Source organism: Chelonoidis abingdonii, chromosome 5 (genome assembly GCF_003597395.2).
Source record: "Chelonoidis abingdonii isolate Lonesome George chromosome 5, CheloAbing_2.0, whole genome shotgun sequence".
NCBI classification, from domain to species: Eukaryota; Metazoa; Chordata; order Testudines; family Testudinidae; genus Chelonoidis; species Chelonoidis abingdonii.
In genome coordinates, this window is record NC_133773.1 from 95,514,218 (window position 1) to 95,542,114 (window position 27,897).

Below are 27,897 nucleotides of genomic sequence, written 5' to 3' on the forward strand. Positions count from 1 at the left end.
CCTGAGAGTAGTCAGCAACACCCACTCGCACTAATTACACTAGAAACCAGGACAAGTAACACTGGGACTAGGATAATCTAAGCCCAAGACAGTCGCACCTACGAGGTCACAGTCATCCCTACCACTCAGTGCCCAGGAATCCCAATCGTGTGAATAACTGCAAGAATTGCAAGTATTCTCAGCCACTAAATCTGAAGAACCGTCAGCACCTCCCGGGAAACGGTATGAAGCCAGCTCTGAGGAGGTGAAGTACTCCAATGGGAAGGTGCAAAGACCTACGCGTGAAGCATGAAAGTGAGTAGCCCTCAGTGCAAAAGGAGAGATTGATGGAGATTTTACTGGCCATGGGAGCTTGAGCTGCTGCAGAACCTCTCCACATCCGACTGATTCGCTGGTTCTGCTCGACTGAGCAACAACACTGAACTGTTAAGCCAGTATGAAAGCAAGAACAAAGCAGGAGAGGCAAGAGATAATAAGGCCCTGTCAGGGTCACTTAGCTCCTTCCTTCACCACGCTACTGACACACACTTCCTTGCACATCACGGTGGGGAGGAGTAGGTTCATATGTCTACTTCTCAGGGCTTGTCCCAATCTAGTTTTTTGAGCAAGCATATGTAATGGTGCTTCCACAATTGGCCCTTGCAAAACGTCGTTTCCACCACACGACTGACAAGACTTATTAAAATGCCATTAATAACACCTAGTCAGAAACAATGTTCCTTCTTCCTTCTCCCTCCTTCGGTGCTCCGCACAACCCGCCTTACTTAGCATCTCTTGGAGCCCCAATGGGCACTCACAAAACCACCTGGGATATTGCTCAACCTATGTGGCCACATAGCACTCATATATGCAGCTCCTCACATAGCAGCAGGTATCATAGTGATTAGACTAAGCACAGTTGATGTGATGCAGTCCCTATCCACCGCTGGAATCGGGCCTAACACACCCAGGCTGATTCCTGCTGTAATCAGCTGTCTTGACCGGATTGTTGTTAGGGTGTAGGCTGGCCCCTTATGCAAGCTACAACATATTTTTCAAAAACTGCTCCTTAAATTCAAATCCCTCACTTTCACGCTCCTTTGAACTCCTTTCCAATTTGTCAATATCTGCCTGGGAGGAGGTGCCCTGAACCAACACTAGGAAGCACAGCTTCCCAGAGTCAGGGAGAGACAGACTCCCCTCCTTAACCTGTGAGCTGTTCCTCTGCAACCCAAAATAGCACCCAGCTTTTTTGTTTTTATGCTGCCCACCATCATACTGATTCTTAGTGCTGCTGCTTAGCGTCCGCTGTGGCTCCCTCACAAAGGTGGGTTCGAGGTTGACTCATCTCATCATAGGTCAGACTTAACATTTACTAGACATGTGAAACTCAAGGGTGGCCATTGGGAATGATCTTTTCTGTCTCTTAGTGTCTGTAAAGACGCAACAACTTTCACTGGCATCGCATTCAAGCTCAATTAATTAACCTCAGCGATACCCTGCCAGAACCTCCTAGCTGTTGGCAATGTGTTACCATGGATACGGTGTCCACTATAACTAGCCTTATTCAGCGATGCGAACGCAGGGTAGGAGAGGTAGCGAGAGAAGAGAGAGGCGAGAGAGAGAAAGCAAACGCATAAATAGTCCCCCAGTTGGATTCACACAGGGTGTGAGCCTAAACAAGAGGACCACTTCACCATTACTGCTTAGCCTCAACCTTACTGCCACGGGGAAGATCCCTGAAAGAAAACCCGTCACGATCGCCACATTACGTCCTGGGAGTATTTCAATTTATGAGCCGCATCAAGCAGAACACTATTTGCTCTGAGGGGCAGGGAATAAAAGTACACTTCGCACCAGCGATACAATAAAATCATTCTGCCAAGAATTAGGACTTGCATGAGCCATAGGCAGGCTCCTGCGTCAGATGTTGGTCCATGGTGTGCTGTAGTTGAGGGACAAGGGGCGCAAGTCTGATTTACTATAGTAGACACATCCAAGGTTAAAAGCAAACTATTTTGTTGCATCTAGCTCTGCCTCAGTTAACAACTAAAATACTCCAAAGAGAGAGTACAGGGACAACCTACCCACTCACGGATCATAATGATCTGTAGCCAAGTGGAAGCGGTTCTCCACCAAGCATGGTGCGAAAAGCAAAAATGTTACTCCAGCAGGGAGAAGAATACTTAAATAACCAACCCACTAAATCTATGGACTACTTCTAGGAATAAACTCATCTAACTAGAAAAACAGCAAAGAGGAAAAAACAGATAGAGAATGACGTGGAATAAAATCATCATAAAATAAGAGAGATGCAAAAAAAAAAACAGATTGGAGGAACACAATATTCTACCAAAAAAGTCCAAGACCAGACAAGAGAAGAAAATAGAAAGTGGCCGCTCCCGTGTTTTCTAACCACTATGGTTTCCAGTATCCCAAGGGCTATGGAGCGCCCTATAAGAAACCTCCAAAGACGCGCGCCTTGGACGGCCTACCTGGTGTAGACCAAACTCAGCCTGATCTTAAACCAAGACGTTACTATGTCCTTCTACCATTTCGAAGCCACGAATAGCAACTTGCATCGCTGCTAGAAATAAAAACTTGTACCTGGAAGTTTAAATATATTGTAGAGCTACATTAATAATCAGACCAAGAACGAGTCTCCGAGCTTCGGTTGCTCACGGTGGACCCACCGTATACTGTGTTTCAGAAGGACAAGTGCAGTTGCGACCACACCAGCATTCCTCCCTAAAGTGGTATCGGCCTTCCATATCAATCGGACAACTTCCTTCCGGTCTTCTTCCCTGAAGCCGCACTCATCACAATGGGAGCAACAGTTGCACTCCATAGATGTCTGTAGGCCCCGCAATGGCAGACCGAATGAAGGGCCTAACCTGTCTCCTCACCAGAGGATCTCCTCTTGGGTGGCAGCGTGCATCCGCACTTGATATGACTGGCTCATGTTCCTTGAGCATTTCACCCGCACATTCTACAGGTCTCAGGCTATGCTGCTGCTTCTGGCTCAGTGTACCAATCCAGAAATATGTCATGCAGCTACCTGTCCTGGTCCACACCTATTTGCTTCACATTATGCTCTGGAGGTCACAAGTCAGATAGAGAGAAGTGAAGCAGGCGAGCGGCAGCGATCGTAGGTTGCGATGTAGACGATGACGATTTGGACGACACATGCGCTTCTGCCACATCTCACTGCCGACACGTGAGCCGATGACCTAGGGTAGAGCGCTTAGGATCAGCATTAACTGGATGGATAAGAGCATGCCACTGAAGAAAGAAAAGACGGTTACCACCTTTGTAACCTGTTCTATACGAGGTGTTTGCTCATATCCATTCCAGAAAACCGCACACTCTCTTCCCACAGCTGATGGCCAGAGCCAGCAAGAAGGAAACTGAGGGGCGAAAGTTAGGAGGATGTAAAGCAAGGAAGGAATATATCTGTGCCGCACTCCAGGGGGCGCCCAGCCGACCCACCAAGTGTTGCTAGGGTAAAAATCTTCTGACGAACATGCACGCGGCGCGCGCACACTGAACTGGAATGGACATGAGCAACACATCTCGAAGAACAACAGTTACGAAGGTGAGTAACCGTCTTTTACTGTTTCCCAGGATAGCATCCCCTGTCGTGTTAGCGTTGCCTTGTATTCTTTGTTCCTAGATATGATTTTTATATGTGGCTGCATTAAAACACACATGGTTTGCTTGTGCACAGTTTACAGAGAAATTTGGATTGCTTTCTATCAGTGATCTCTCCTCTTCATTATTATTTACTACTACCCCAATCTTTGTCATCTGCAAACTTTACCAATAATTATTTTGATTATTTTTTTCTCTGTCATTGATAAAAATGTTAATAGTGTGGGATCAAGAACCAATCCCTGTGGAAATGGTGTCCCTCGCCTCTGTTTGCCAGAAGCTCAGAATGAGTGACGGGATGAATCACTTGATTACCTGTTCTGTTCATTCCCTCTCGGGCACCTGGCACTGGCCACTGTCATTTAACAAATGCTACAGAATACTGGGCAAGATGGACCTTTGGTCTGACCCAGAATGGCTGTTCTTATGATCCCCCTGGAAACATATCCACTCATTGATAGTTTCCCATTTACAATTACACCTTGACACCTATCAGTTAGCCAGTTCTCAAGTCATTTAATGTGTGCCTAGTTTTTATATTCTAGGTTTTTTATCAAAAAATGTTTTGTGATCCAAGTCAAATGCCTTACAGAAGTCTGTTACATTAATACTTGTTACTTTATCAAACAAACTTGATATTAATTTGACAGGATCTATTTTCTATAAACTTTTGCTGATCGTTATTAATGTTACCCTCTAATTCTTCAGTAATTGAGTCCTGTGTCAGCCATTCCAATATTTTGTGTGGGATCAATGTCAGGCTGATGGGTCTGTATCTAACTGTGTCATTCCATTTACCCTTTTAAATATTAGCACATATGCTTTTTTTCCCAAGCATCATTGAAAATCAGCAATAATGTTCCAGTAAACTCCTCAGCCAGCTGTTTTAAAAACAGTGGATGATCCTGGCAGGTGAATCGCACCATATGCTGCAGAGGAAGATGAAAACTCTTCAAGCTACCTGCCAATCTGACCTGGGGAAAAATTCCTTCCCAACCATAAATTTGGTGATCAGTATAACTAGAAGCTGGTGAGCAAGACACACCAGCAAGTCACTTACAGTGGGTTCTCTGTACCACCTCAGATCACTGATTTGGCATGTCTAGTGTCCCGTCTCCAGCTGTGGCCAGTCTTTCATGCTTCAGAGGGGGGTGGGGAAATGAAGAATACATCTATGCAATTGTGCATTGGAGGGAGGGGGAATCTTTCCTATCCTCTGCAAGTGACCAGCTGAAGCGTGAGATTTGATTATCATGATTACATTAATGCAGAGTTGCAAGTGTTACAGTTATGATGAGGGCAATGCAGATAATCCTGTTCTGTGGCCCAGGAAGGAATGGGATGAACAGGGAACCCAGAGTTTCAGACGCCAAGGATAGAATATCACCATGACCACCCAGCCCAGGTGCATGCACGCAAACTGCAGAATTTTTCCCAGAAGCTGAATTGAACATAACTTTTAAAACTATATCTAATCTCATTTTAAAGACACCAGTTGATAGTGAGATGAGCTCTTTAAACCTTGCATTATAAGGTTTGTTTTCAAACCCCTGAATCATTTTTGTGGCCCTTCTTCGAACTCTCTCCAGTATCTCCATGTCGTCTTGATATTATGTTCAGTTTTGATGTTGGTCTTACCAGTGCATTTTACAGAGGCAAGATCACTTTTCTACTTTTAATTTATATTCCCTTTTTTATCCAGCTAAAGATTGCATTCTCCCTTTTTTTGTCATAGCCTTATACTGCAACATCATTTTGAGGCAATTTATCTATGCTGTCCCTAAGTCCTTCTCTGAGTTACTGCTTTACAAGGCAATCTTCTAGCCTGTAGGTGTACTATCCTGTAGGTGTAACCTGCATTCTTGATTCCCAAGATATATTAATTTGCATTTGGCTGTATTAAAACCCATTTTGTTGGATTGTGATCATTTAATTGAGCAATTCAGATCCTCTGACGGTGACCTGTTATATACTACCCCACCAAACTTTGTGTCATCTTCAAATATCAGCAGATTTTGTGTCATCATCTAGATTGTTGATTAAAATATTATAGTTTTGTACCAAGAATCAATCCCTGGTGGACCCCTCTGAGCTAGTTTTTAATCCATCTAATGCGTGCCCTGTAAATTCCCTACAGTGCGAATTTTTTTATCAAAATGTCATGTAGTATTAAGTCGAATGCCTTGGAGAAATCAGATACACTATGTCAACACAGCTGCCTATATCAACCAAGCCTATGGGCAAGAGTGGTGTACAAAAAAGAAATTCTGAAAAATACCTTGTATGAAACCATGCTAACTGGCATTAATTATATTTTTAGCCTCTAATTCTTTGTTAACAGAATCCCCAAAAAGCATTACATTATTTTACGTGGTATCAGCATCAGGCTAACCAGTCAGTAGTTCCTTGGGTTATCTTTCTTTGCCCTTTTTTAAATATTGGAACTACATTGGCGGTCCTTCATTCCTTTGTAATTGCCCCAGTTTGCCAAGATTTGTTAAAAAATTAACTAGCAGTTCAGAGAGCTTCTTCATTAGTTTATTTAAAACTCTTGGGTGTAAGTTATCTGAGCCTGTTGATTTTGAAAATGTTTTATTTTAATAAATGCTACCTTACATTATTCTTTGTTACAGATGGTAAACGTTCTGTTCCACCCACAACATCCTATTAGATGGATACATTCTCCTGCTTCATGCGAAGTATAGAGCAGAAACATCTATAAACTGTTCCACCATCTATATCTAGTCGTAGACCCTAGATCTGACCAGAGCTTTTCTGATACTTACTATGTTTTAAAAATGCCTTTAGCTTTCTTAGCCATTGATGTTCCATTGATTTCTTTAGCTCCATGTGTGTGGTGGTGTTTCTACGTATCCTTTTAACCAAGATGGCTTTTTTCATCTCTGCCTAAATCGGGGTGTTTTGGGTATCCAATAGGATATCTTTGAACAATTTCCTGTTTTTATTAACACTTCCCACTTTGAATTAAAATGTTCCCAGTCAGCTGCGTAAACAATTGCTTTAAGCTTTGACAGTGAAGAAGCTGTTTGCATTATTCAATTGCCAGCACAATGGTGGTGGTGGTCTGTGTTGTCCAGAAAGTAAGTTGATCTTAAAGAATTTTTATTTGGGACAGTTTCTCTTGTGTACAGTATGCAGGCAGCTGAAACTATTTCTCTCTTTGCTGCACAGAAATATATAATTGTGTTCATAACTGTACTTGATTGGATTAGTTTTAATTTGGCCTTTTGTTAAGCATTTTCTCTTTTTTTAATAGAAAAATAACTTGTGCTGACTTAAAAGAAAAGGATCTTCTCAGTTCCTGCAAAAATCAGTGTCCAAAAGAGGTAAGCTGTATTGGTAAATTAATGCTTCCTTTTGATTCTTCTTTGGCATTCCCAGGAAGCAATTTATTCTTTTCTATTTTCTGTCCACCACCTCTCTCTGGGTTATCATATCTTTATTTTTTGACTAGTGCCAAATTAACTGGAGGGGCTACAAATAGCAATTTCTTCCCTTCCCTTCCCAACTGCAGGTAGGATTTTCAAGATGAGAAACAGGGATACTGCAGTCAGGGAGATTACAAAGAAGCCGTTCTCTTGAGAGATAGGAGGAGAGGTTGGATAAGAAGGGGCAGTCTTTTCCCCACTTGAAAGTGAAAAACGAACACATTTTTACATTAAAGGGTAGTATGTGGAGGGGAGCGGGAGGACAATATTTATCCCTCTGCCAACCCTTCACTGTTTTCTCCTAGCTTCAGGCTGTCCCTCTCCAATCTACCTCTGCCCCACAAACTCCCTTTGTCTCCTTCATACACACCCCCCAGTTCACTCAAATCTTCATTCATCAGTTAACTCCATTTCCTTTCACACAACCCTCCTAGCTCAAACTCCAAATTCCCTCAGCTCCCGTCAAGCAAGCCTATTCAGAAACATGATACACCTATATAAAACCCCCAACTGAGAATCCCACTCTTCCTGCTGAACCTCTCCACAGCTCTGAATCCTCCCATCCAACGTTTCCAGGTTCACAAGAAACACATAACCAGCTTTCCAGGCTCAGAATTTTTTCCTTTCCCTCCCTTCCTTCCCTCTGCTGCTTTCAGCCGATGTTTGTGCCTTTTAATGGTTCTTTCCTGTTCAGTCTCTCTTTATCTTAAGCAAGTAAATACTGTAAGTAGATTTATCACAATTTTCTTCAGCTAGGTATCTGAAAGTGCTTTTTGGGAGCAAGAGGAGCATTTGCAAACACAATTTTATCCCCTCCATCTATCCCCTTAACTCAATATATTTGCCTCTTCTGTAATCTTGGAGTCCTTTGTTCTGAAATTTCCTTCTCCTGTCTGCTAATGTACCTGCCTGCCACATTTACTAAATAATCCAGTGCCTCAGCTCCACCTCTTCTGAAACCTACTCCATATCTGATCTTGACTATTGTAACTCACTTCTCTGACTTTAATGACCAAGCTGCACACACAAAAAGAAGCAAGACCACATAACTTGCAACCTTAAAAGTTCTAGTGGGTGCCCCATGTGTCTTAGGATCCAGTTTAAAATTAATCTTTTTGTTTTAAGAACTTTCTTGGATTAGTCCAGTCTACTTCACTGGAACTGGAGAAGGCCACAAATCTGCAAAGTTAATTAAAAGCCTGCCATTGACTTAAATGGAGTTGAATAAAACTTAATCTGTTTTTATTCCTATCACTGACATATCTTACCATTTTCCAGAGAACCTTTCTGCAGCTCTTGCTACCTTAACAGAAATATGAATATGTAAAACAGGTGCCAAATATGAAGCAACAGGCTCAAAACATATTTACCTTTTGCAGACTGAAAAGATCAAGCTTATTGTGGCCTCTTTGTGGCAAGGGTTAAGTCACTTGTTCAAAGATTAGGAGATATTGATAGGACTGCACATTGTGGGAGGCTTTGAAAGTAGGTCTGTCAAATAGTTTGGGGGTTTTAAGAACTAACTTAAACATATTCTAATATATGGAAATAGGACCTGGACAAGCACAAAAGCCATTAGTGGAATTTTAGGTAAATTTGAAAATCAAAGACTGATGATATAAAGCAAATCCATCTACTGAATATGGCAGAGAAATCTTTGAGACCAGAAATTTTAATAGACAGGCCACAGGTCAGAATGTTATGGATAGTGGGAGCTGAATGGTTTAGATTTAGGAGGGGAGGGATAGCTCAGTGGTTTGAGCATTGGCCTGCTAAACCCAGAGTTGTGAGTTCAATCCTTGAGGGGGCCACTTAGGGATCTGGGGCAAAATCAGTACTTGGTCCTGCTAGTGAAGGCAGGGGACTGGACTCAATGACATTTCAAGGTCCCTTCCAGCTCTATGAGTTAGGTATATGAAGTATAATTCTGAGGTCCTATTGTAATTATGCAAAGTGTGGGCCATTAATGGTGGTTTAGAATCTTGATGCATCTCATTGACTAGGACAATTTGGTTGTAAATGGCTCTGTATACTTACAAACCTCCCTACGTATGTGTAGGCCAGCCCTGGAAGAAGTTTCAACACCTCTACTGCTAGAACAGGGCCTCACACCCGGCCCTGACTGAACTAACCTCGTTATCTCTAGCTTGCTTGCTAGCATATATTATACCCCCTGGAAATTTTCCACTACCTGCGTCTGACGAGTGGGTATTCACCCACGAAACCCACGAAAGCTCACGCTCCAAAACCTCTGTTAGTCTATAAGGTGCCACAGGATTCTCTGCTGCTTTCACAGATCCAGACTAACACGGCTACCCCTCTGATACTTGACATCCATAATATGTAATTAATACCGTTGTTCCATGAGTTCGCATACTGTTGTGACAAACTCAAAAAGTTAATCAACGCCATGTTAAACTGATTTCGTTTTCTTTTATCCAAATGTATTTTTCCTTCTTATTGTGAGAGCAAATCCTCATATAAGTGCCAGTGACTCACCCCGTGTTAGTATGGAAAAGCCTAGCGACCTTGCTGCTTGTTGCACGTTGCTCTGTAACAAAACCTCCACTGAAGTCCAGAGTAATAAAAATTTACTTCTCTAAAATGTAATAACAGTTTTATTTCTAACGTCAGTTTTTAGGCACTACTGGTTTTTTTTTGAGAATTGATGCAATTTGTAGTAGACAGTATTATGCAATATTTGAATGTTAAGTCTGATATTACTGTTGGGAATTGTGAAAGACCCTTAATTACGTAGACTGGTGGCTTACAAGATATAGCAGTAACTGTAAAAGTTTTTTTTGCCAAGTTTCATAGTTGTGTTTTGGCTACGGTTGTATAAACCATTCAGAAGACTTCCATAGTCTGATACAAGTGGTACTCTTTTATTTCAGATGTCCTTTCTGCTTTAGGGAATAGCAAAGGCTTTGATTTGCCAGAGATGCTAGTAAAGTTAAAACATTTTTAAAGTGCTTTTTTTATTTGGCAGTAAAACCAAATATCCTGAGGAAGGAAATTATATGTCAGTAATGACTACTCAAATTCTTATGCAGAACACATTTGTAAATGTTTAGGACAATTTTAAAGGGGAAGTGTTGGCAATTTAGAAACTTTCCAAGTTTGTATGTTCATATCACTCTTTGCTTAACGTATCACTCATTGTACTCGTGGTCTCTGTAATCAGTGTTTACTGTTACAAAGGAGATTGGTTTTCAATTTTACAGTAATACGTGACCTGTGATTTACCTTTACAGTGCTGGAACATTAAAATAAACTGTGCCAAAAGTCGTACTTGAAAACCTGTAGTAGTGCTGACTTTTACCTGCTGGTGTACAGCTGTAAAATTTGTCCTTCTATAATTTTAATTACTGGACTCTTAACATAAAATATTGACAGTTTAGGTGGCTTGCTATAAATTTTTTAAAAAGTTTATGCAGTACTTGTAAAAGAATGTCCTGGGGATAAAGGCCACACACAACAAGCCATGGCAGGAGGAATGTAAGCTTTCCCACATAGCCCTGCTTAATGCATCTTTAACATTTAAACATGAGGGCCTACAATGAGGGTTGAAAGGAAGAATATCTTTGTTTCTGTTTGTACTTTGCCTCTGAGGCTGCCAAAAAGAGTGCTATTCAGGAGTGGTGGTTTTGGTTTTTAAGAGAGACAGACATCTGTTCACTAGAACTATGGAAACCAGTGAACACCCAAAAATGGTAACTGTTTCAGATTACTATTGATTTGCATACACAGAGGGACCCTGACAGGGGTATGCACACGATGGACTAGTTTTTTTTCCTATCTCTAGTTTCTTTGTTTGTTTTTAGTATAACATAAATTAGATAAATTCTATCCCTTTTTGTTTGTCTTTAAAAAATCCCTTCATCCAGCTCTAACAGTTCAAGTGCTCTAACCCTGTGGAAAACAACCAGCTGATTCCTCCCATTCTCCACCTTGACCTACGCATAGTATAGTTAAATCATGCACTTGAGGAACAATTTTTGAATCAGCCAGGCAAAATGATCACCTCAATTCCAAGTATCTGGATTTGTTTGCTAATCCATGGGCGAGCACGCTGGTGGTATGGCCTCACACTCTTCTAAGGCAGCAAACTGCAGTAGCCCTTCTTCCGCTCCTTATGAAGCTGAAAACATGATTTGAACTGGGTACCCAGATGAAAGAAGTTCTGGAATTTTGTGTTTTCATACTTGTAGCTTTTGGTTTTTGGTTTGGGTTTTGTTTTGTTTTTAAATAAAGGATTTTCCTTTAAAATGTTTGGCATCTATCAAGTGTCTAGTCAGATAGGTGCAGCATTTGGTTTAGTTGCTGTGGACTACTGGGAGTGATTTGCGTAGGGTAAAAGGGAGCTAATGGAATTCAGACATCGCATTCTTGTTTGATCTGAGTATATACGCTAAGCTTTTTTTTAAAAAAAATAATTCTCCCACAGTTGCACCAGTGGTGACCTAATTTGGTGGCAGCAACAGTGGGATCTAATTTAAATTGAAGGCACAAGATTTTTTACCACTGTTATCTAACCTGGCTCATGTTGATTAAAATGCTAGTAGGTGGTCTATGCTAGCAGTCCCACCGTGAGGTTACACTGGTGGTAGTGCAACAGTGGGAGACTTTAAGAAAAAACATTATAAGCCTTGGAGCTTGGTCCTGTAGCACTTGTGTGTAATATCACTCACTTCAGAACTATTCACATGAGTAAGAGCTGCAGTATAGGGCTAAAAATATTGCTGTGCCATGCAGTGTTTATTGTTAGACATATTTTGACATTTTATTTCTCTGTCTTGGAGGGAAACACAATTCCTTCTTCTCTTCCTTGAGACTCTTGCACTGCTGAACAGTGCAAGGAAACTTTGTCAGAGCCTGTAAAAGACTAATTTTATGGTCACCAGCAGGTAAACACCATCAAGTACTGTTGCATAATGTCAACTGTACTCCATTCAAAAAGATAAGTACACGAATAGCATAGTGACCAACATTGCTAGGGCTACATACTTGCACAAAGAAATTTTGTCTGAGACAGAGTAGGAGCCAGGTATGTGCACAAACTTTCTATCTAAAGATCATGCAGATTCTGTTGTTGAAGTATGTACTCTGTATCTATGGACTCTTTGGTTAAATCAGTTAATCAGTACTACTTTTAAGTCCATGAATCTGAATTTACTAACTTATAATATACTTCATTTGGGTTATTTTATAATAGTATGCAAGTTCTGTTTTTGTGGATTTATTCATGTAATATGTTATAAACTTCCAGTTACCAGTAAATGTGAAAAACACACATCCTAAATATTAAAATAATTGTGGCTCTTAAGACATTTTCCAGAGTGTATTAAATCGCTTGACTACAGCTGAAAGTTTACTTTAAACTACAAGCATCTCCAGATACAATTTTTGAACAGTTCTGGGAATTAAATTTCCTTTATAAATCACTTAATCAAATGTGCTACCTTGTAAGTAGCAGCTTAGGTTATTGAAAACATGTTCAGCAGTTGAGGCTGAAAAAAGTATTTTTATATATATATATATATGTATGTAAAGGGATATGTGAAGCTAAGTTCTTTACCTTAAATGAAAAACGTCTGTCCTCTAGTGTGTTAGATCTAACAGTGTTTGGTGCATCCCTAAATTCATTACAATCACCATGCTGTTGTAAGAAATTAATGAAATCTTCAATGAGCACCTACAAGAACTGGCATAGGTAACAGTAATAAATGTGTGTCATGTAGGATAATAAAAATCTTAAAGTTGAATTGTGTTTTTGTAGTCTTATTTAAACAATTTCTACTTATAACAGGAAAAAAGTTTGTAGTCTCCATATCCCAAAGACAAGAAATGGGGTAGTCCTTCAAAGTCACACACTTAAGATTTTCTGAATTTGAAAGGAAGCTAAAAAGAACCCCTTGATGTAGTGTATGAGGCTTCCTTATAGTACAGTTTATGGTTCAAAACATGTACAAAATTATGTCATAGTAGAAACTTCCATATCCTTCTGTTTTTGTTCTCACCCATTTGAAGTATAACTTGAAGGTATGGAATGCAGAGCAGCAACTTCTAATTTTTTTTTCTTTCCCTCCTTTTCCCCTTCTTCCAAACCTTATTCCCTCCAAAATGCACGTGGCTGGAGTTGTATATTGTTGTTGTGTATCATTTTAAAGGGGATATTGTACTTACTGAAAATTTGTATTTAAAATAACTGGATTTTTTTTCTTTTCAATCAGACTGTGAAAATGAAATTAATAAAAAGAAAAATCATACTTTGCATGTTGCTTCATTCCTAGTAATAGGAACTAAAAATGCTGTGAACAAAAAAGCAAATATTAATGAACAAGTTAAGAACATAAAGACCATACTGGGTCAGACCAAAGGTCCATCTAGCCCAGTATTCTGTCTTCTGACAGTGGCCAATGCCAGGTGCCCCAGAGGGAATGAGCAGAGCAGGTGATCATCAAGTGATCCATCCCCTTTCACCCATTCCCAGCTTCATGTAGTTAGTTACTGCATGAGTGGGAAACTAATGCATTAGTTGGGCTTTTCTGGCTTTACTTTTGTTTAAATGGTGTGTTTGAAATAGAAACATTTTATAGTCCAGTTGCAGAGAATCGGTCTCTTTCTTTCTCAGTTGTCCTGTGGTCATCGATGTAAAGAGATTTGCCATTTGGGTGATTGTCCTCAAAATTGCAACCAGAAGGTTAAACTCAGATGTCCATGCAAGAGAATGAAAAAGGTAAATTCCATGCTGTAATTTTGAGAGAACTGTAGCTGTAAATTTTTCCTTTTTTGTTTTTGTCTCTGCATCCATAGGGCAGGATCATCACTGGAGTAAATAGTTGGTATACAGTACTGTAATGGAGTTAAAACACTTATGTCAGCTGAGGATTTTGGCCTTATTATCAGAGGATACGCTGAAGATGTAAAATTGTTCTGTAACCTACAAATATTGTAATATTGCATTAAATTGTTTCAAATACACTTAGATTTTTATAACTCCACTGGGAGACTAGTATATGATAAGTCTCGCTCAAAACTATTTCAGGTGAAAGAAACAAAGTACATTTTTCTGACCAGAGATCAGGGAAGTGTGTAATTACATAAAAAATCCATTGATACAGCTAAGTTTCTGTGTAAAGCTGAATGCAAATATGGTGGCATCATTAATAGACTGATCCATTCATGTGGCCCTTCCCTAGCCAACAGACATTAAAGGGCATCTGCTGACAACGGCATGCCCTACATCCAGACCAACCCAGAGCTGCCTCACCACTGAGGCCCAGCAGTGAACTTCCAGCAGGAGCCAGCCACCTACCTATGGGTCATATACACAGTGTTGTGCCCAAACATCCCATCACCAACTCCTGTGAAGGAAAGAATAAATAGGAAGAGTTGAGTACGTACAGTGCACTGAAAATCCTTCCTGATGGGTCTCCATACCCCTTTCTGCATCTGGATGCCACCACTGATACCCACCCCATTTGGCTCCTATTCCTGAATAAATGGGATCCCAGTTCAGTAGGAGAACCTCAAAAATACAGCTTTTTTGACATCACCATGAACTGAAACTTTCTTTTCTGAGGTAATTTCTTTTCCAGCAAGGGAAGAACATCCTGGCACCAGCAGCCTCCATGCACAAGTTTATACTGCTTTGGTTGGCCAAATCCCAGCCTCCCAAAACTCCTAGTTTAATGCCTTACCTTGTCTGCCCTTAATTGGTTTCTTTGACACTCTGAGATTCAGGTTGTCACATCTCTCTCTTAACCCATTACAGACCCCTAAATGTCAAAGGCCCCATCTGAATCTGCCCTTCTGTCTCTTTATTAGCCCTGGTAGATTTTACCCCTCCAATAGCCTAGCTAGAACCTGCTACAGTTTCTGGTGGTATTATACCCTGATGCAAAGTGTGCTGCTCAATAAACAACCCAGTAAGTCTCTGCCAGCCCAGGGTATAGCCATGACATCCAAGATTGTAGTGTCAAATTGTGAGAGGGCTTGCTTTGCTCTCAAATGGAGTGGAGTAAATTCTTTCACTCTAGTCTATACCTGAATGTTCAAGGTGCTAGTTGCATTACACTTAAGGATGTGATTCTTTAAAATAGCCAAGGATTTTCTTTTCCTTGCTGGCCCAGATAAAGGCCCCCACCCACCTCTGAGGCTGTGAGGGGTGGAGGGCACAATGAAAATGGTGAAATATAAACACAACTACTTAAAAAAACCCATGTTGCATGGTATTAATTGTATTGATACTTTGATCTTCACTGAATTACAAAAATAAAATTATAGACTTGAAAATGTTCTGTCTATAATTAGCTTTTTTTCCATTTAATAAAAAACACATTTTTTAGGGCATGTTTTATCAAATAGAAATCTGTTGTGTTTCTTATGTTGAAAATTAATAAACTGTATACTTTATGTAGAGAAGTGATTTTTAAATTTGAAGGTTTTTTTTCATACCTACAGGAATTACAATGCAGCAAGGTACAAGAAGGCCAGGTTTCACTAGAATGTGACACGTTGTGTAAGGAAATGAAACGAAAAGCATCTGAGGTAATGTCTCTCTTGTGGTTATAATATAGTCTCACTGCTTCAGAAACAAGAAATGAATACAGATTTATTTTCTAAGACAATACTAGCAAGAAATATCATGTAATCAAATCAAATGTACATGTTTAACAGCTGCTGCTTCAGACTATTGGTTCTGGTTAAATGTGGAAAAATAGTTCTTTATATTTGTAGACAGAGTGCTAATACTTAACATAAGTATAAGTTAGTGAAGTTTTGGGTTATGCTAGAATAATACTCCGATAATTTTTTCTCATGTGTCTCAGCCTGTCTCATGGGCTAAATGGTGCCCTACTATGCCAAAGCCTTTGAGGGGAGTGAAAAATGCTTCAGTCTGTACACAGTTGACCTCGTGGAGGACCCGTTTTTTACTATTGTTAGGGGAAGGTTTTGTATTTTTGTGAAATGGGAAGTGGACATGCCCTTGAAATCCTCAGACTATATAGTTATTCATTTCTGATTCTGGGGCCTCTACACTGTCCCCAGGAACATTGCTTGCTCAAGACATGTTAGCACTGTTTTCCAGTCATGTCAGAAAATGAATTTAACTCAAACTATGAATGGCCAAAGCAGTGCAAGGTAGCCGTATGGTGGATTTCTGTATACTCTGTTGCAGTTAGTTAGAATAGCTCTATTTGGGAAATCATAGAACTTTCTCAATAGCTAATAGAAAATACATTGGGCTAAACTAGGATCTCATTTATTCTCACCTTAATCTGGAATAACTCTCAGAATAATTCCATTCTTCAATTTATATGAGTGTAAATGACAGATGAATTTGGCCCATTCTCTGTATGATGAAGGATATTGAACAAGTCTCGTTAGCTAAAAGTGCTTTTCAATTAAAATGTGTCTATATAAATTGCCAGTGTGACTGCAGCTATTAAGGAGACTGACGTCCTTTGTCCTCACATGTAGTTATAATACCAGCATTCTCATGCTATCAGTATGCCTCCACCTTGCTCTAGAAAATCAGTCACTAGGAACAGGAGAATTTTGTTTCTTCAGTCGTTGGTGCCTTTGCTAAGACCACAATTGTGATTGTAATTTTAGTGATGTGGGCACATATTCACTAGAGACTGGACTGAAACCACTAACTCACTAGCAGGTGAACAGCTGTCAGATGGCAGCAAGCTATCTGGTCACTTATGTTCGTGGCCTAGCTGAAAAATACTTCGGTTATCTTACGAGTCATTTCAACAGTTTTGGACTAGACCTTTTCTGTTCAAGAACTGAGATTTTCAGACTCAAAATTAATCACTAGTGAGTGACAGCATAAATTGGCTGTACACTCTCTGCTGTTTTTTGCAATTTTGTTGTAATCCGCAAGGAAGAATTGTCTAGTGCACAGGACATAAGACTAGTGGCCAAGCATCCCAGGTTTCACCACATATGGTGCCACAGACATGTTGGGCATGGGATAACTGAGTACCTGCCTCAGAATTGAGAGGTGTTTTGTGCTTTAAAGTCGAAAAGTGTTATACAAGTGCTTATTATTAGGCAACATTCTGGAACATGTGAATGCTTAATAATGACAAACTAGAATTAACTCCTATTATGTACACTCCACATAATTACAGTTCAGAGCAGCATATCAAGACTGAACAGCATTTTGATTAAGACTGCAGACATTTACAAAAGAAATCATCTTGCACTGTTACAAGGTGACCATCAGGCTCCAGAAATCACTGACGTTTTAACTGTACAAGCCAGTATAATAGTGCCTAATGAATGTGCACTGCTGAGTAGTTTGATTTCTTTTAATGCACATCCTTATTTTTATATTTTTTTTCTACTTACTCTACCTCATTTTCTCTGTGAAACATACAGTGATCATTTTGATTAATCCTCTCCCTCTGGTTCAAAATCAACCACAGTAGTCTATTGTGAAACAGTCTTCTGCTGCTCTTTTTCAGACTGTTAGCTGTGTTGTATTATGGGTGGCTAACTCATCTTTCAGAGCTGATGCCTTACCAGTAGGTGGCAATAAAATATCAGATACTTGGTGTCTGTACACTTATGCCACATTTTTTGGGTGCAAGTAGATGTGGTTGAAATTTTTTTCCAATCAAGTCTGTCTTTTTTAAAAATAATTTCATTTTGCATTTTGTTTATTGCAGTTCTTAATTCTGTAAGCCATTTTTGTAGCTTTTTAAGCGTCATTCCTCAACAGTTTAGAAGGCTATGTGAAAATCTACAAAAGTTATTGGGATGCTTATTAAATTGCCATCCATGACGAACATTTCTCTTTCATTTGATCATTTAGAAGATGACAAACATGCTAACCACAATGCCTCTTACTAGCTTACCCTTCCCATGGGAGTAGGGGGAACTGGGCAGGACCCCCTACCTTCTGCAGGTACCTACATGCTGGAATGCTTCTCTTTCCTCTTTAGCTTGAGACTAAATGGCCAGAGGCCCCAGAAAACTTATTCCCCCCCTCATTTTTATAACTTTAGCCCCCCACATCAGGTGACCCCCCCACATCAGGTGACCAGAGAGCCATGCCAATTGACTTTGTAGTCATGGCAATCTCTCTTCCTTGATCTCTTTTTGTAATTTGGGAAGCTGATCATCATATTTTAACAACTCTATTGTTCTTTTGCCACCAGCCTTTGGAATTTTCAGTCCAGCATGGAGGCAAACCAGTAATAGAGAAGGCAAAAGGCTGCACATTGAAAATGGAATTTGCAGTCTGACACAGATACGTCCAAAGCCCCCAATATCAAACACAATTAATAAATTGTATAGACAGATTCGCAAATTGTCACAGTATGCTGTTACTATTTATAATCTAAGGCACCCACCATGTGCTAGATACTTCCCAAATATATATGACAATGCAATTTCTGCCCTGAGTGTCTTGCAATCTAAGTGGTAGATTAGAAGCTCTCCTAGAAGGAAGTTTACACTTTTCTGGTATTTTTCTAATCTCTCTTGTTTTGTAAAAAGCCAAAAGAATCCTGTGAGAAATAAGAAAACAGAATTTATACTATTATCAGTATCTTACAATGTCAGTTACCTATTATTTTGTATGTGTTTAAACAGATAAAAGAGGCAGAAGCCAAAGCTGCTATTGAAGAAGAAAAGCGAAGGCAACAGGTACCAAGCCTTCCTCCTCTGACCCCAGCACCTCTCCCCAAGTCTTAGGGCATGGCTACACTAGAGAGTTTACAGCTGCCCCACTGTAAGCTGTCCAGTGTAGCCGCTCTAAGCCGACGAGGGGGAGAGCTCTCCCATCTGCTTAACTGCTCCAGCCCCTGTGAGTGGCAGAAGCTATGCTGGTGGAAAAAGCTCTCCCACCAACATAGTGCTGTCCACACTGGCGCTTATATCAGTGTAACTTACATTGCTCCAGGGGGGAGGGGGGTGATTTAGTCACACCCCTGGGTGACATAAATTATACCAACATAATCTGTAGAGCAGGCATAGCCTTAGTTCACTTGGTAACTAACTGTTAATTTATGCATACCTAAAGTTTTGTAGTACATTATCTTCAGATGCTAAGGGCCAAGATTTCACACCAACTAAGAATTCTGGCCCAAAGAACTCAGGCCTGTGTTATGAGTGACTTATAATAGTAAGAGCCAAAGTGTTGTGTCTCATCACCAGAAATCTATAAGTGTGTGCAAAATCATGTATAAATGATTAACTCGTGATTCGTGTTCCATGAGTTAAAATATCTTAAATATTGTATTAAATTAGTATTTTTGCATGTAATTGCTCTTTTTTACATTTTGCCAAACCTTTATAAAATATGAAAAATAAACTTTGGGAAAGCGTAGTTTTGGTTGCAGAAACAGACCCTGTAAGCATTTAAATAGAGGCTGCAATTTTCTTAGGGACCTTGTAGTACAATAAAACATCGCCTGTTTGTGCTTTTCTCTTTCTGACAAGGTAAAAATATATTTTATTAAAATACATGCCTATGCTTGATGTAGCAACCCCTTTTAACACTTTACTCTTATAAAATATTCTTGTAACTTATTCTTTGAGAACCTTTCACGCCTCCATTATTTTGCAGCAGGCCTGATAGCACTCAGGCTGTAGAAGTGCCTTTTCTTTCTTCCACGAAACCTTGCTCATGCTTTTGGAGCTAGAAATTATTTAAAATTGCAATTTCTCATCTCTTGTTCGCATACTCCAGGAAAATTTTGGTAGCCTTCAAAGATAACTGAACAAAAAAAATCTAAAGTTGGGCTGATGCCAAAATAGTGACAGTAGCAGATTGTACTGTAGCAGCAGTGAGACGGGGCGGGAGAGAGCTGGTCTGTGTACAACACATGGCCTCAGTGCCCAAGCCCCTTTGAGGGCATCACATAGGGGAGGATGCCCCATCTTCCCAGTGGAGTGGGGGAGAGCCTGGTCAGGTTCCCTGCCCTCACCATAGGACCACCCTTAGACCCAGCACCTGAATCCAGCAACCCATCTTCCTTCCTGCTCCAAACAGAGAGGCACCACATGGGGCCAGAGTTTCTCAGTGCTCTCTTCCCGAATGTTGAGGCAAAGCCAGGCTGGGTTGCCCAGCCCAGTAGTTCCAGCTGTCCACTCCTCATTCTGCGTTAACAGAGTTCTGCAGCTGCCAGTTAATGCATTTAGTTCTGTAGCGCAAGTAGTGGTAGTCTTTTGCTGCAGTGTTAGAAGTTCAGGGTTCAAACCTTGCTGATCAGAAGTAATTAAATTTTATGTATGCAAAAAAAGATTTAAAAAACATTTTAGAAAGGTTGAAAAGTCAAGCCCTAAAAATTTAGGTTGTATAGTTGCTCATGCAACCTTTCTTTGTCCCCTGTGTATGTGCGTGCGTTATGGTTCTAATTACATGATCACATACTATTTTTTTCTACAGGACCCATGTCTCATTTAGTATGCAGGATGAATAGAACTCACTTAATCAGCTGCTATTCAATATTTTGTTTTAATCTCATTGCTCATTTGGCTGTAGGCTTTATTTACTGTGCGTTAGTCAAACCCAGTTCTGACAATAAAATTATTAATTTCCTTGTGGGCTTTTCTATGGTCCCTATCACTGTCAAATCACAGTGCTTCATAAATATTAATTAGCTAAGCAAAGTGAGGTCTAAGGGCTTGGTTATACAGGGAGTTATTCCAGAATAGCTATTCCTGATTAACTCCATGCCTGGACACCATCATTCTGATTAAGCTAATTTGAAACATAAGTATGGCCATACTGGGTCAGACCAATGGTCCATTTAGCCCACTATCCTGTCTTCTGACAGTGGCTAATGCCAGATGCTTCAGAGGGAATGAACAGAACAGGCAGTCATTGAGTGATCAATCCTCTATCATCCGCTCCCAGCTTCTGGCAACACAGACTAGAGACACCATCTCTGCCCATTCTGGCTAATAACTTTTGATGACCTATCGTCTATGAACTTACCTAGTTCTTTTTTTGAATACCGTTAAAATTTTGGCCTTTACCATATCCCCTGGAAATGAGTTCCTCACATTGATTGTGTGTTGTGTGAAGTACTTCCTTTTGTTTGTTTTTTAAACCTGTTGCCTGTTAATTTCATTGGGTGACCCCTGGTACTTGCTTTGTATGAAGGAGTAAATAACACTTCCTAATTCACTAACTCAACACCAGTAATGATTTATATAGACTCTTAGTCATCTCTTTTCCAAGTTCCAGTCTTTTTAATCTCTCTTTATATGGAACCTGGTTCTTACCCTTTATCTTTTTTCTCTCTCTTCTCTGTACCTTTTCCAATGCTAATATATAAACAAGTCACTCTGCCTCTGGAATTAGAGCATCCCCCCACCCCAAGAGTTAATCAGGAATAGCAAATCTGCTTTAAATTCACACACTACCTTTTCCTGAATTAATTTTCATGTGTAGACAAGTCTTCACACTCAACTCAGATAGAGAAATGCCCCAGTAACATAACATCTGCTAAATCACAAAATTTATGGGAATATTTTAGGCATCAATGGGCAGGATCCTATTGGATTTTTGCGTGAGGAAAAACTGGAAGGGGAAAATAGGGGACACGTGCCACCTTTTGGCGTCTGATTAGCAGGCCCAGCAGCTTCATCCAAGTCTGCAGTTGTCTACAGAGCAGCAGTTCCTAAACTGGAGTGCAACCCCAAATAGGGTCAGACCATTAGCAGATGAGATCTCAGCGAACCCTAACGTATGGAGGATGTCATTTTGCTCTGCACAACATGACCTTGCATGTATGGTTAATGTGAGATCACAGTGGATGAAGCATGACCTCACATGCACCATATGTACAAGGTCACATTGTGTGGAGGAAAAAGGTACCCTCCACGCAATAGAGATCGGCGTTACCTCAGTGTACAGTGCCTGTGAGGCCACAGTGGACTGAGGATGCCATTTTGCTCTTCAGAATAGTGTCCTTCATGCTGTCTGGGGTCCTGGCAGGAAATACTCACTCATTAAAATGGGGTCATGGGAGCAAAAAGTTTGTGAACCCTTGCTACAGAACTCATTAACACTTTCCAGTGTAACAATACCCCATCTCAGCTCTGCCCATCCTCCCAATACACTTGACAGTGTGAGTGATTTATCTCCCAGAAATAAAATAAAATAAGAATGGTACACGGGCAGGAGGGAAAGGGCAAGTGTGCATAACGCCTGGCATGGTGGAAGGATGGGAATCACATGAAACCCCTGACAAGTGGGGCAGGGCTGGTGAGCGTGCAGACACCCTGTAATGGAGGAGATGAGGGCGTGGGAAGAATAAGGGCACACCTGCCCCCTGGCATGGGAGGGAAATGGGGGACAGTAGTGTGGGGGAAGAAGGAATGGAGGATGCACAGAGCCTCCACATATGCTGGAGAGGGGAAGGAGGCTGTGCAGGTCCTGCAATGTGGAGGTGGAGGTTTCAGGGTATCCCTGAAATAGAGGATGATGGGAGGGTTGTGCACAGAGGCCTTGTGGTGGGTGGGGAGGGGGAGATAGAGGGCAATGAGCTCAGCCTAGAGAAGCTACAAAGTGTACAGCCCTTTGGTTTATTTAACTTTACAACACCTTGCTAGGTGAGGGGGTGGTGCTGTACCCATACATATTGGGAAATCAAGGCACAGAGAGTAATGTCAAAAGTTTCCACTAAGTTTGAGTGCCCCATTTTAGACATGTACAACCCAATTATTCAGAGGACTTAGCATTATATAGCACTTGTTCAAACCACAGCTCCTGATGGCTCAAGTTGCAACTGAGTGCTCAGCACTTCTGTAAATCAGACCACAGGGAATCAAATTGGACACCTAGAAAATGAGGAATGGAGTTTGTGGCCACTTGTGAAAAATTAAGTTTTGGTTTAAGGGGCTTGACTAGCCTCACACAGGGATTCTGTGGCAGAGACAGGGATAGAATCCAGTTTTCCAGGACAGTATTGCTCTTAACCGTGAAACCCTCCTTTCTGTTCCTGCATCCCCACCTCATTCAATACACATCCTTCAACCTCTGCAAAAAATGAGACGGGGGTCCAACAGACAACAGCCTCCTTTGCTACACAACCCTGATTTTTACCTAGAGCACCTCCTTCCTGTGCACTGAATGAGGCTGGGGTCCTGTGGGGAAAAAAAATAGTTTGTGATCATGCAATTAAATATTCTCATGATGCATATGCACAAAGGGTCCACATTCAGATTTCCACCAGCAACCTGATTCTGGCATTGCCTAACTTTTGAGTGCTTGACTTTGTCATCTTAATGTTCTTTAAACATAAATTTTGTGTGTATTTTGTAAGTTTTTTTTTAAAAACTTGTCTGAAAAAAAACACATTCCAACATATGGCATCATATTGACTTCCATGCAGGACATTAGCGGGATTTGTAGATCCACCATACACATCTGTCACTTAAGCTAAGGGAGTAACTCTTAGCAGTAGTAGATTGTCATCCTCTGTAGATCAGCTGCATAGGGGGATGACACACTCAGCCAGTGGGTTTCTCAGATATTTGCAGACTGCAAAAGAATGTTCTGTTCCAGGCTCTAGATGGGAGTGTCCTTGGTGGGCACCAACTCTTCTCTCCAGTCATCCCAAGTGTGACCCCTTCTTGCCCACATTCTCACCTAGCCTGTCTCTTCCTCACCTCTGACTCTTTGTCCCAGCCCTCTTGTCATTTCCTACACATTCCCAGTCTCCATTCCTCAGGCATCTCCTCGCCTAACCAGTCTTTTTGCCCATCCCGTCCCAGTTCTTCTCCCACATCCAAGTCATTGGCAGGGCTCCTTCATTCTCCCTCCCTTTCCCCTCCTTCCACACACACTGGATCTGAATCCTGGTCTCCCTTCTCTTTCTGAGCTCCTGTTCTAATCTCACTATCTCCCCACCCCGTTGCCCATTTGCTTCACTGGCTCTTAGTCCTCATTTCCTTGCCCACCTAGTTCCAATTTCAGATTCCTTGTTCTAGTACACTCCTTTCCTTCCCCCTGTCTGGCTTTTGTCCCCTTTGCATTCAAATCAGCTGGTCCTCCTCTGTGCTGCTGGGGTGCCAGGAATGGGGTCACTGAGAACAGAGGAAAGACTGGCCTCCTGCTGTCAGTTCAGGTGCCCAGTTCCACTATGGCCTGGAGCAACCGTTACAGGGAAAGTCTGGCTTCACCTTTGTTTGCCTAGTCCTAAGCATGCTCAGCTGCTTTGTGGGGATGCTGTACGTGCAGTCTGGTCAGCACTAGGAGCTGCGAGGGGCTTGAGTATGCTCAGCGAGGATGGAGTCTGCAGTGATTTTTAGCTATTAAAATCTGGAAAGTATCTACTGAGTATGTGTGAACTGTGATTATTTTTTTCCAAAGGATCTTTTTTTCAAATTTATAATTGGAGAAATTTGAGCGTTCTTTTACAGAGATGGCAAAAGGCACAATGATCACCCTCTGTAACATGTCAAGGCTGCTCTAGAGCTGTTCAAAGAAGAGGTCTCACGAATTCTTTAGTCTGGACAAAATGTATTTTTCCTTTCCCTGATTTGACTGAACAGTTTTGGCTTAAATTCCCCTCTCCCTCGCCAAAAAAAAAAAAAAAAATCCAATGAGGCAGACATCTGCCATATAAAAGTTTAGCTATGTTATAAGCAACTGACAAGTTCTTAAAAGGGGAAGTTTGGGGCAATCTGAATAGTAGGTGTGCTACCAACCCCTGTCCCTACCCCACCTCCACACACATTTTATATAGATCTATTTTGTAAGCCACTAGTCATCATACATTTATATTTTAAATGTCAATTTATTATTTACAAGTTTTTAATGCTGAAAACATGTCAACTATTTGTTTTCTGTCCTACCTAGGCTGAACTAGAGGCTTTTGAGAACAGGTTAAAAGGACGACGAAAAAACAAGAGAAGAAAGGATGAAGTAGAAGTTGAGCAATCAGTGTGGCAAAAATATAAGAATTTTATTGTACTGCCAGTGTGTGGATTTGCTATTGTGATGCTTGCGTGGCTCATGGCTTACAACAACTGAAATAATTTGATCTATTGTAATATACCTTAGTTGGGCTTTGGGTACCTCTTATTGCTAGAATGTTAGTCTATATATAATAGAACTTCCTGTTCATAATTCAGTTGTATATGTAATGGATGTCATGAAGGAGAAAAAAGCCTGTGAAGCTTTTAAATCTTAGCCAAAAGCACAAGAAGATGAATTCAAAGTAGAATCGTTTAAAGTTGTACAGTACATGTGGTCATGCAGTCAATTCTGCCTAGTTTCACCGGCTCTGTTTTAATATATTGTATTATTTCTCATTAAATCCACTTTGCAATGTCAAGCATAGGTTTTTTTTTTAAATGTAGTTCCACTGCATACTGGGACACTTGTAAAATGAGGTTAAATTGAACCATATTTGCAGTAAATCAACATATTATTTTTGCCAGTTTAATAAGCAGAGGCCACTCTATGTATGGCAAGCTAGGCAGCTGCCTAGTATGGCAGATTTCTGGGCAGCTGCCTAGAAAGGAAGATTTAGTCCAGCTGCTTCTCTGTGATGGTGGGGGACAGTCGGGCCAAATTTGAGTGAGGTTGTGATCCCATGATGACAGAGGGGATGACCAGCCCAAATTTGAGTGGTGGGGTGACCCTAGGTTGCTGTACCACTTTCTCAGATTTGGCCTGGTCACGTTTCAGTGATGTGAGGGCAGTGCACTGAAGTGTTGCCTAGGGCAGCAGATTGCCTTGAGCTGCCACTGTTAATAAAGTATTTTTATTCTTTGATTTTAGATAAATCATAATTCATACAAAACAAAATAGGAAGATCCATCCTTTGGCAAATTTAATCATCATTTTATTGATTTAGAACTTCAAATGGTCTAGAAGACTTGGACTTTCCACAGTGGAAATGACAGCTTTCCTCACAAAAGATTTATTTACTTTGCTGGCACTATCACAAACAGTACAGTGGGTCTAACATTGTTACTTTTTAAATTCTTAATTTTTCTGTGCCTCAAAAAAAACCAAAAAAACAAAAACATCCTAATGGAATCTCAGACTTGTGCTGATCACATGGATAGTCGCTTGACAGTGAAGTGAGCTCTCAAAGCTGTGCTGTCTTGTGACATCTTTTTCTTGAACAAATTTCCTTTACAGTATAAGGAAAAGCCCACTTTGTTTTTCTGCTTTCATATATTCCTTTAGTGATAAGTAGAGACTTACTCCAAATCCATGCCATAAAGGTGGACTTTGCTCCTCCAGGCCAGAGCGCAAACAGTATTTTTTTGTGAACACTTACGCCAAGTAATCGTCCTTTTGATGTAGAGAGGAGAAAAGAGGAGGAGATGTTCCTTAAATGGATGTATGAAAATAGTCAGTTCTGTTGTCAAATAGTGTGTTGCGAACCTGTTTGCAGCAGAAATGTTCACATCAATGTGAGCAGGGCTTTGTTGAAGCAGTTCTCACCTTACTTGAAATGAACTCATTTTTTCTATGACTGTGTTGGCTATTTCTTTATTAAAACAAATCCATTGTAACGTGTCTGCCTGCTTAGCTCTACTTCTGTTGCTAAAAGAGAAGGAATCCATCTCTCCAAAGAGAGAAACCGTGTGAAAATCATCTGCTCTTGCATCAGAAGCTTTGTGTAGATTGCTTTGCATATTTTGTATCAACTTGATGTAAAATATTAGAGGGAAATACTGTCTACTTCATTGGTCATGTGAAATATTTGTATTAATCATTTTGATTGGCAGGAAAACACATTGCCGTTTCTAAATTCTTTCTTTTCATATGTAAAAGACGTATCCTCTTATTAAAGGGACTAATTCTCTCCTGATCTGTTGGTATGAGAGAAAGATAGAACTTAAAATAGACAAAATATCAAAAATAGTGGTATATAATCCAAGCGCAGAAAAGCATTTTAGTCATTTGCACTCTACCGCAAGCAGTGCTTGTTGATCTAAATATTCATGAATCCTAGCATCAAGGAATGTGAGTGGGTTAAAACAATCTGCATCTTAAATGCAACAGATTACTAACTTTTCTTCTCTTCCACTTACGTGATTTTATACATTTGATTCCTTACATTTTAATGTTGGATGAGGAGGCTAGTCTGTTTGTTTATGGATTCAACAAAGTATTGGAAGTACACCATCAGCTAACACCTTTATGATCATTTACTCAATACTTGAATTGTTTATAACTTGCATAAAGAAAATATTGAAGCTAGCTGTTTGCAACCGTTTAATGTAGTAGAAACATACTATGTAAAGCATAATGAACAAACATTCAAATATTAAGAATTTTAATTTGCAAAGAAAATAATAATGGAAAAGTCGATCAGCACAAGTGACATAAGTACTAGAAGGGAAGTGCCTGATTGGCATACATACTTGTCAGTCTTAAAATATAGTATATTTAGCTATGTATTTAAGTACAAAGCATCTTCCAAATCTGAATACCTCCTGAAGGGTGCTAAGCAACCTCATCTCCCACTAGTATTAATAGGAGTTAAAGGTGCTCTGTTACCTTGCAGAGGTCATTCAGCATCTTGGAGGATTGGGCCCTTAGATTGTAAGCTCCTTGGCAGCAGGAAACCCGTCATTTATCTGTAAAGTACCATGCATACTATGGCACTGTATACCTTACAGTCATCTGTAAAAACCCAGCCAGATAATAAACAGGGCATAAAATCCAGATCATTCATTTGTTCTCAAGTAGTAATATAATAGAGTGCACGGCACTTCAACAGTAAACTTTGAGATGGATCAAAATGGAAAAACACTGTTAATTTCCTACTCATCGTATCCCCCTTTTTGATGGCTGCTTCCCTGATTTTCTCTT

The 27,897-nt window shown here is 40.4% G+C and overlaps 1 protein-coding gene across 1 annotated transcript in view; it reads left to right on the top strand.

Moving 5' to 3' along the window:
- Window positions 1–27,750, top strand: part of NFXL1 (nuclear transcription factor, X-box binding like 1) — a 104,113-nt gene extending 76,363 nt beyond the window's left edge. The window contains exons 20-24 of the mRNA XM_075066748.1: window positions 6,908–6,977; window positions 13,714–13,818; window positions 15,546–15,632; window positions 18,696–18,749; window positions 24,919–27,750. Coding sequence (XP_074922849.1) covers window positions 6,908–6,977; window positions 13,714–13,818; window positions 15,546–15,632; window positions 18,696–18,749; window positions 24,919–25,092 — 490 coding nt within the window. The 3' untranslated portion in view covers window positions 25,093–27,750. The remainder of the gene's footprint in view (window positions 1–6,907; window positions 6,978–13,713; window positions 13,819–15,545; window positions 15,633–18,695; window positions 18,750–24,918) is intronic.
- The last annotated feature ends 147 nt before the right edge of the window (window positions 27,751–27,897 follow it).